Source organism: Primulina huaijiensis, unplaced genomic scaffold (assembly GCF_012295235.1).
Source record: "Primulina huaijiensis isolate GDHJ02 unplaced genomic scaffold, ASM1229523v2 scaffold33531, whole genome shotgun sequence".
Lineage (NCBI taxonomy): Eukaryota > Viridiplantae > Streptophyta > Magnoliopsida > Lamiales > Gesneriaceae > Primulina > Primulina huaijiensis.
This window is the reverse complement of record NW_027357828.1, coordinates 24,141-34,940: the sequence shown is the minus strand read 5'-3', so window position 1 is coordinate 34,940 and position 10,800 is coordinate 24,141. Positions and strand designations below refer to the sequence as shown.

The 10,800-nt window shown below is 38.0% G+C and overlaps 1 protein-coding gene across 1 annotated transcript; it reads right to left on the bottom strand.

The window, feature by feature from the left end:
- Positions 1-2,431: 2,431 nt before the first annotated feature.
- On the bottom strand, positions 2,432-7,927 carry LOC140968219 (uncharacterized protein At2g33490-like). The gene is made up of 10 exons (XM_073429114.1): positions 7,736-7,927; positions 7,472-7,544; positions 6,899-6,973; positions 6,232-6,293; positions 6,075-6,143; positions 5,029-5,057; positions 4,743-4,950; positions 4,423-4,653; positions 2,887-3,916; positions 2,432-2,648 (listed from the first exon to the last, which is right to left on the bottom strand). Exons 1-10 carry the CDS (start codon positions 7,835-7,837, stop codon positions 2,638-2,640), a joined length of 1,890 nt encoding a protein of 629 aa, XP_073285215.1. The 5' UTR covers positions 7,838-7,927; the 3' UTR covers positions 2,432-2,637.
- Between the last annotated feature and the right edge of the window lie 2,873 nt (positions 7,928-10,800).

Genomic DNA, 10,800 nt, shown 5'->3' with positions numbered 1-10,800 from the left:
GACGGAGGCAATCTAGCATCATTTTCAACCCTTTGCGATTTTTCTCACCTCTTTTCTGTCTCTCTCACCTCTATCACATTATCTCGATTCCTATTCAAAAGAACGTGGGATGAGAATTGTCTTTTACCTCTATATTTATCCTCTTCTCTCTCACTCGCACCTCTCTTCTTACCTCCTCCCTCCCCTCCTTCAACCCTACTTCTCCCGGGTCGTTGCTTCATCTTCTTATGTCGTTGTGCATCCTCCATACTCACGTACTTTTTTGCCCGAGCTAAAAGATCATCATAGCTCAATGAAGGTTTCTTCATTTGAAGAATTCTCCTCCTCTCAATCCTTGGGTAAAGGCACTGATCATAATGTCAGGTGTAGTCGTTGGTATCTCCAGCGCTGCATTGTTGAAACGCTGGATAAACTCTCGCAAAGTTTCCGTTTCATGTTGCTTCATCACGAACATGCTTAGGTAATTTTTTTTGATACATCTTGCTACTAGCAAACCTGTGCAAGAAAGCCGTGAAAAAAATCCTCGAAAGACCGTATGGAGTTGGGTTACAGAGTATTAAACCATTGCTGGGCTGATCTCACCAACGTGCCCATAAACACCCTGAACCTAACTCCATCTGAGTACTAATGTAACAAAGCCGCATTCTCAAATCTTCCCAAGTGTTCTTTTGAGTCAGTACGCCCATCATACTCTCCCACGCTCGATTGTTGAAAACTTGGAGAAAGCCCTTCTTCCAAAATGTTGAGGGAAAAAGGAATATCTCTCAATGTTGAGGGAAAAAGGAATATCTCTCTTGGGCGTTGGAGGCCTGTTTCTTAATTGTCGTCTCAACATTCTTATCTCCTTCCACATCTCCTCCATCTCGAGTTCTCCCCTCTTGGGAAGGGTTGTGTCTCTTCAACCCCCTCAGCATTCTCCTCTCACTCTTGGTGAATAGCTTGCTCTTTGGCAAAGATAGATTATTGGTTTCTCTTCATGATCTCGTCCACTGCTTGGTAATTAATTGACCCAATTGTTCCAATGTCAAGCTCCCCACATTTTCATTGGGACGAAGTTGTTCAGCTCTCATCTTAGGACGAGGTTGTTCAAGTCTCGTATCCTCGAGACGAGGTTGTTCGGGTCTCGTCTGAGGACGTGACGATACTGAGTTAGTTCTTCTGCTCCCTCACCGGCCTACCATCTCTACGTCGCAGTTCAAACTTCCCACAGACGGCCGCCAAGTGATACTCACTGAAAATTTAGGGTTCGGTTCAGCAGGTAATAGCAGTCCGAATGCAGACCTCGAATTTACTCTAGGCCTGAAATCACGAAAGGAACCGTTAAAAGGGGGCGGGAGGGTGTCCCGTCATAGTCCCTCCGTCGCTCAAGTCAGAAACTGAGAATATAATGAGAGAACGGCTAAGGGTGGTGCTGAAAGTCAATATAGTGAATGAATAGTTAGACTCTCAAACCTTGTATTTATAAGAGAATACTGGGTTCCATCATGAGCCTTCTACCTTTGCTAGGGATGTGCCGAGAGTCCAAAATTCGGTTTGGGCCGGATCTTAATGGGTCCATTCGTGAGGTATCAATGATGATGGAATTTTTTAATTTTTTATTTTGGGACCAACTTACTTTGAACACTTGTTTCACAAGTATTGACAAAATATAAATTATTGTGGTAATGAATTTCCCAGTTTCTTTAATGCCAATATGCCATCATCACATCCGAACGTCACCGAAATTGTAATTTTCACACCTTTTCTTCAATTGAAAACATACACTCGCACACAAACATACACGTCTGTCTATACACACAAACATTTCTTCAATTTTATAATATTTTAGCATATTAGCGGACAACACATGTTCACCAACCTCTTATTTTGATGTTATTGTCATATAAATGAATACGTTCCACCAACCTATGGACATAGTCCGACACGCAATCCTCGGTTTATTATGGGCTTTTCTGTTGACGGCCCAAAAGAGCAGCTCATTATATTTATTGTTTAGATCCTTTCGTAGGATTTGTCAAATGAGAAAAATCGTGACAGTATTTGAAGAACGCTTGTGACATGATCTCAAGACCCAATTCATAATCTGTTATTTAGATTATCATAAAATAATTTTTTTATGTCAAAAATATTAATTTTATTATAAATATAAACAGTTGACATGGTACCCAAGCTTTAACGAAAATCGCTTTTCGTTTTTACTGTATATTAGTTTAATTGCTTTCAGGCACAAAAAACAAGTACACTATTCATATAAAACGTCAGCTATAAGGACCTGAAAATTTAATTGACATCCAAATAAAAATTGCTGCCAAAGAAGCAATAACGTCTGCTCAAGTTAATTTGCAGGTCTCGTTTAGACATAAACGTACAGTAACATATATTTCTATTAGCACAACATATCATTCATATTTCCAAAATTTTCAAGAAGCAATTTTCGAATGGAGTTAGTTAGTTAAGAGTAATCAGCATACATTCTACAAAATCAAGCATATGATAATGGAAACAGCTCTGCAGTCAGAGCAAAATTTATGGAACTATATTTACAGACCTTTACCCAGCAAGAAGCTAATAAAACATACTCAGCCTACAAAGCCAAAAGAATGAACGCAGACACTCTTTGTGCATATGGAAGATAGTTCAGTTGCCACCTGTATCAATTGAACAAAGATTAGGCTGAGAAGATTGTCTCGCAAATATCTAGTATTTTCTCTTTCCCATGCTACTTAATCGTTTGATATACTATTGTAACGGAGAGCAAGAAATAACAACAAAATCTTCTAAAATAATCAATCAGCCAATTCATTCTGGATTGTAAATCATGACTTACCTACTTGAGCACTAAAATGTACGTGCTTACGCGTGTGTATCTACTACAATAGTGATTACCTTGTATTTGCCCAGAGTTTGGTAACTTCATGTTCAGCAATGCTATAGGAGTCAACGGAGGAGAAGCTACTTCAATGTTTTGTGCAATTTGAGAAGATTGTCGCCCCTTGCCAGCATGTAGAGATATGGCCCCTTGACTACTAGTACGTATAGAGAAACTTCGAGAGATGCTTAGCCGTGGGAGTGGGAGTGGAGAGCCTTCTTTAGATGACCGTAAAGGATTCCTATATGTTGGAGATATTTCTCGATTTCTATTGCCTAGAGGAGCAGAGTGCCCGAGAGCAACAGCAGAACGAACAGGATTTGAAGCCAAAGAATCGGGAGGCCTAGGAAGCTCATGAAGCTCACTTATTTTAGGGGAAGATAGAAGAGGATGTGCAGCATTGTGAGGCAAGTTTAGAGACGAGGGTGGTGGGGGAGGACCACCAATTACATGAGAAAACATTCCAGAAATTGTTTGGGGTGGTTCAGTACAACCAATTGGTCCATTGGTAAATAACTGGAGCTTGTTAGATGATGGCTTGGGAGCTAATGGACCAGAGAATGCTTGTCTTTTAATTTTTTGAGTATCGATTCCACCATGTCCATCAACTTGTGGTACAGCAGCTACTTCGTTCAGAGGGCGAGGAAGTGGGAGAAAGTGCTTATCACTGTTCTCTTCGACTGCCACTAGAGATTTGGAGGTACTGTGTGCAGACATATGATCATCCGTGAATTTCTTGTGCTTTTCTGTGTCGAGTGGAGAAGAATGCCACAGATTTTTTGAGCTTTTATTGGGTAATGTCGTACTCGTAGGTGGTGTACAAGTATTTGTTCTTGAACTCTTAGCCTCAGCTGGAGTGGGCAACACATGGGTATTGAGTTTCCACACAGTAGCCTGCATTTCTCTGATTCTTTCAGCCGGACCAAACTTCTCTGAATTTATTGGAGCAGAATGACTGCCTGCTCGATGTTGTTGACTAAGCATCAACTCCCCTTGGTTGTCTTTCATTCTCGACATTTGTGGATTTGGAGCAACCACGTGGTCCAACTACAAATGCCATTTCACAAGCAAAGTCATAAGGGCAGGACAAAATGACAACAAAGAATATGCAATGAGTTATGAGTCAACATGAAGTAATTCACTTCGAAAGAACACACTCCTCCCTTTGCTAAAGGTGAGCAAAGTTAGCTTAGTGAAAGATTGATAGTTATACGGTATATCATAAATACGTAGCACCCTAGTTCTTGCATTGTGTGCATTCACAAACAAAATAAATTACTGCATCAATCAACTAATGGATATCTAGCTCAACAAATATATCCAGAACTTGGGTTTCCACGACAGCCTAAGGATCAAAAGACAGGGGTTTTCATTGTTTTAAAGTGCGCCAAAATTTATTAGGCATCCAAAACAACATTCAACATTTGAGACAGGAGATCACAGAGAAATTAGAAGTACCATGTTAATTATAATGATTTTCCACAGAGCTGTTAATGGAAAAGACTGGGCTAAAATTTGAAACCAAATAATTAGCCAAAAAAAAATCTACTCACCTCCATTGAATTTCTTGATACAGAAGCATTGTCCAGATCCTGCTTACTTTGTCTATACTCAACACTCAACTCTCTGTCATCATTAGTATCAAAACTGTTCCCTTCATCATCAACAACTTCCCCATCACGCAACTCACCAAGCTCATAATCAATGTGATGAGTCTCTGCAACATTTTTAACATGTGGCTCAACAGCTTCAAGAGATTGAAGTCCTTTCCGAAAGAAATTTAACTGTAGTTTGGAAATAGGGGTAAAAATAAGAGACTTCAAAAAGAGTTATAAAACACATTAAACTTTGATCTGTGAAAATAAGAGAGAACCTGAGCTGCATGGTGACGAGCTGCCTGTGTCAACAGGCTTCGACATTGCCCTTGCTTCAGCGATTCAACACGAAAAACACAGAGCCTTGCTGCTTCATCATATTCTTCACGAACTGCATGGACTTGCTGTGAGGTAAAAGTCTCCCCTTTCCCATGTCTCGATTTTCCTTTTTCTTTAAGCTGTCCCACCATATATTCAAACATCTCTCTGCAAATTATCCAAGAAATTGTAATCCATGGCATAAGGGGAAAATATCAAAGTTCTTAAAAATGAAAAGGCATGAACCTTTTCTCATCACATTGCAACTTCATCTCCTGCACCAGTGAAAAATAGATCATTACTGCCATTACAGACTAAAACTTGCATTATTAAATAGTCTATGTAATTAGTCAACATCTAGGGTAAAAAGTGTAAATGTGAGCCATTGACCTCTTTCCCACAGCGATAGATTTTTTTGGTTTGGTTAGATTTGTACATTTTATTTGTTTTTTTTTTGGGTCAGTGGGGACCGGATGATATCCAATTGTTCTATCAGCCGATGAAATGAAATTGCATGATATTATCTAGGAGACTAGGACAAAGTCACATCACTATCCTGGGAGATTTATTTTTTAAAAAAAAAAAAACCAAAATACTAGCACCCACAAAAGGCATTATTAATAGTTCAGACCACGCCAATTCTATATGCAAGTTTTTGCCAGGATCAAAGGGATTTGATCAATAGTTTTGAACAAATAGTTGATTCAAGGTATGATAGATTTCACAATTAACTGGGTACTACAGAAGTCCACCACCCTCTTACCCAATTTCAGCACCCTGAGGAGGGAACAAACGACAGAAAGGAAAATAGAAAGGGAAATAACACAAAAGAGAAAAAAATCAAAATATAGGAATTTTTTACTCACGCATCAACTATAAGAAACAATTGAAGAGGCTCTATCTTAAAAATTCAATTCAGAGCTTCTAGCATAGGCGATATCAAACTTTTAACAGGCACGGTACGAGAGGAAAAAGAGCAGTGTTAGCCTCTTGCTGTTATAAATAGTCTAGCTCGTAACTAATCAGACCATCACAAGTTAAAGCTCAACTCTTTATTATTGCTGTTGTTGCAGATAAGAGAAATAAACCGCTACCTAAGCAAAAACAAAATTATTCCCAATTCATGCCTTCAGATATTGTTATCGTCTGCAGATGTGCATATGGATGCATAGCACAAATCAGAGAAGTCGTTCACTACCTCAGAAGCATCTCAACAAGAATTAAACAAAAAACTTGAGATTCAGGAACATATTTTCAATAACCAAAAATAAATCACTGAATCTGACGGATACCTCCACTTTTCGAAGCTCGCTAAGAAGAGATTCTGACGGATTTGTGATTGTCATGATGACATGAGACCGCTGAAATGTAGAGAATAGCATGTTATGATGGAAACCTCCATATCCATTGTGATTCAATTCTAAAAATGGCAACATATTATACACTGACATAAATATCGACAAATTTCCGAAGTTCAAGCTGCACTCTTCCGAGAAGTGATAATGTTCCTCCTGTGAAATCGAGGAAAACAAGGTGCCCATTAACTTTGATTTCAAAACAATTAGCACTAGAAGGCAACCATACCAAAAGTAAAATGGTAAAGCTTCAAAAGGTGAAACAGGAGGTGAAGGAATCTAGAAAAACATAGATGCGAGATTAAATACACCAGTATTTTACGAAACGAGCTGTGCATATCAAAAAATACCTTGAAACCACGACCATTTCCTATATATAAAAAAAGAAGTTATTTGTAATAAGGTATTTGTCAGCGTAAAAATACGTAGTCATTATTCAAAAAATATAGCACCCTTCCTTAATACGAACACGGTAAGTAGCACGTTTTGTTTTTCACCAAAAAAGTGCCAAATATATGAACAGAATATTTCAAATAACATATGCTGCAATAAAATGAGGCTCAAGATAGACCAGTCGAATCAGATCCAATCATTGACCAAACAAGCCGCTGTATAAATGAAAACATAAAATTAATTCAAGAGTCGCTTGACTTCATTTTACATATCAGATAACGTCAAAGAAACAGAAAAGCAGCAACATGTGACGATGCTCTGAGGGAAAAAACTGTAGATTCTAGAGACAGATGGAATTGATTGCATACCACTTTCTCCATCGTCATGAACTGCAGTTTTATCTAGTAGACAACTTCCCATCTCCAGCAATGACTCTGAAAACTCTGAAGTGATACATGTATGCGTGATGATAAAATTTATGCAATGTGTCTAATAAGATAAATTGACAGGCACTCAGGCAGTTAGGTGATATTTCAATTTACAGATTGAAGTAAGTGCAGAATAAAGTTTTACTGGCTATTTATCCTTTTCCTATTTCCGCCCACTTGATCATCAACCCAGTTTCAACTTCCGGCCATTCCAAAATCCTTCCGAGATTAGGGAAAAGCCAAATAACAATTAATTATGTTGTGATGCAATATCTATCAAATAAAACACTTTTTTACGACAGCATTCTTCACATTTTATACTTCCACTGTAAAGATGACAACAACTAGGTTAATGCTATCCATTATGGCCGCATAATCTCTATTAATAAATATCTGCCACTCTCCACTCCAAAAGAAGTATTTCTGCAGAATAAAAGGTGCAGGTCTCCCACTCTCTTTTCCTCTCCTAAATGTGATATCAGAAACGTAATAAATGATTCAATAATTATTTACCGTAAGCACTATTTGCCGTAGCAGCAGCCGCAGAAAGCAAGCTATCATAACAAGTTCTCATATCTTTCATATCCTGCAAACGATGCAAGCAACAAAACTCATAGTCTAAAAATGCAGAGGACATAAGGAAAATCTTGGAATAACGCGGCATCTTATTGATTTCGATCGAATTTTGGTAGTATTAGCTACCAATCAAACTGTAAAATTAGGTCGATCAGTGAAGAAGGAAATAATTAGGGCTGAATCAAAAGAAAGAAGAAGCACCTTAGCTGCTTGAGTCAATCCATCTATGTTGAGATCCCAATTATCCTTGGGCTCGCTCTTGTTCATCGCGATTTTTCTCAGCTTAACCAAAGACGATTTCATTTCCACGAACAGAAATTTGTGTGTTTTTTTGGACTCAGAGAGGGACCTCTTTACGCTACCAAATCAAATGAAATCAAAGGAAAAGTCAAAAGTCAAAGTTAAATAAGGATTTGTATTAAATAAGTAGAATAAATACCATCGAGGAAGTCATATTTTTAAATAAATAAAATATAAAAATTAAAAAAAATATCCTTGAAAATATAATGATTTTCATGTAATGTAGTTGATTTATTTTGCAGGATTTTTATTGATATTTATAAATTTTTTTAAATATAATTTTGTGAATTTTGTAATTTTGTTTTTTTAATCTATTTGAATTAACAGTTGAATGTGAATAAATTTTATTTGTTTAAAATATTTTTATTTATAAATATAAATATTTTTACTTATTAATTTAATTGACAAAACCATAAATAAGTTAGTACTAAATTTATTCTAGTTAAACTTCAATTATTCAAACATTAAAATTTTAACTAATTTAATGGTAAAAAGTTTCATAAAATTCTCAAGAATGACACAAGTTTGATGTATTCTTATTAATACAAATTTGAGTGTCAATAACGGCCAAAGTTTGAATGTGATGGGAACTTAAGTTATGATGATATGTCTTTTATAGTTCGAGCTAATTCAATGAACCGATATCTAAAGAATAGTGTGTGGTTTGTTCGCTTAAAAGTTTAATAGTGATACTCACTATAATTTGATGGTCTATATTTGAGATCCGAATCCAACTTGAACCCAAAGCTTCAAGTCCAAGATGAACATGAAATCAAGCAAAGAGTGTTAGAAGGGACCGAGAGGGTATCCCATCGTAACCTTTTCGATATTCAAGTCAGAGACTGGAGGAATAAGCAAATGGAGGAGTTTGGACGCTCTTTGAAATGAAAGTAATGAGTTACAAATGAAATGAGCAAACTTGGTATTTAAATGAATAAATGCAGGGGACCACGCATACTTCGTAGGGACCACGTGCGTGTAGCTCACGCGCTTCTCATCCCGGGCTCGCCCTCCTAGAGCAATCCAGCATGTGACCTCACCTTTAAGGCAAGGTTGAAGCTACGGACCTCGCCCTTGAGGCGAGGCTAAAGTTAGGGCTCCCCATATCGGGCGCGCTCTACCTTAGCTATTTTCCTCCACCATCTTCATCATCTTTCACTTCTCTCTTCTCCCTTTCATCATTCAATTTATCTCTCCAATCCTTGACTTCTCTTCTTAATTCATCATTTTATATTATCATGTTATCTCTGTTCATACTAGGAACCCTTATGGCTAGGGAACTTCCTTGGAAATCCTTAAAAGTTTTGAAAAAAATACTAGGGTCACCCTCATCTTCAAAATCCACTACTAGGCTTCAGCCATAGTAGGAAAAATGTGAACTCTGAGTCTCCACACTTAAAAAGTTCTTCACCCTCATCTTCAAGATCTTACACTGGGCTTTATCCATAGTAAGAAAAATGTGAATTTTCACTCTCCACACTTCAAGCTCTTCACTCTCCTCGCCTCAATCTCCTCACCATCATCTTCAAATCCTTTTCTAGGCTTTAGCCATAATATGAAAAATGTGAACCCTCACTCTCCACACTTCAAGCTCTTCTACTTTAGGTCCAAGCTTTACCCTTACAACCTCAACTCATCTACTAGGCTCCAATCTTCACTCTCACCACCTCAAGCTCTTCTATTAGGCTCCAACCATAGTAGGAAAATTATGACCTCCATACTTCAAGCTTTTCACTCTCACCATCTCGAGGTCATCTACTAGGCTCCAACTTTCAACTTCATCACCTCAAGCTCTTTTACTAGTCTTTAGCCTTAGTAGAAAAATTAACTCTCACACAGCATACTTCAAGCTCTTCACTCTCACCACCTCAAGGTCATCTACTAGGCTCCAAACTTCATCTTCACCATTTTAAGCTCCTCTACTAGGTTTTAGACTTAGTAGGATATTTATGAAACCTAACCTTCATACTTCAAATTCTCCACTCTCACCACCTCATGCTCATCTACTAGACTCCAAATTTCACCCTCACAACCTCAAACATCTCTACTAGGCTCCAACCTTATTAGAAAAAATTATGAACTTTCACCCTCCATACGTCAAGCTCTTCACTCTCATCACCTCAAGCTCATCTACTGGGCCCAACCTTCACACTCACCACCTCAAGATCCTCTAATTGGCTCCAGATATAGTAGGAAAATTATGAACACTCACCCTCCATACTTCAAGCTCCTCACTCTCCTTACTTCAAGCTTCTCTATCTAGGCCGAGCCATGGTAGGAAAAATATAAATTTAACTTTCATCACCTCAAACTCCTTAGCAGGAAAATAAAATTTCCACCTCCTTGCCCGATAACTCCGATGATAGGTCAAGCCTGAGCAATAAAATATAATTTCTGCATATTCATTTGATAACTCCTTTGCAAGGCCATAACCTAGTAGGAAAATAGAATTTCCACCTCATTGCCTGATAACTCATCTACTAGGTCATATCCTAGAAAGAAAATAAAACATCTCTTTCCTCGCGCCCTTGACTCCTCTACTAAGTCAGTCCTTAGCAGGAAAAATGAAATCTCCTCTTCCTCAGCCCTTTATTTCTATGTTAGGATATTCCTTAGCAGGAAATGAAATATCCACCTCTTCACCCCTTTACTCATCTGCTAGACTATGCCTTATCTAGAAAATGAAATCTCTGCCTCTCTACCTTTTTACTGATCTCCTAGGCTATGCTTTAGCAGGAAAATATAACTCTCACATCCTCACCTCATAACTCTTCTGATAAGCGATGTCTTAGCAGGAAAAATGAAATTTTCACCTCCTCATCTCGTAACTCTTCTGTTAAGCCGGGCCTTAGCAGGAAAATGAAATATCCTTACCACCTTGCCTATCCACGTAACTCATCTGCTAGACATAGCCTTAGCAAGAAATATGAAAGACATCTTACGACCTCGTCTCTCCACATAACTCC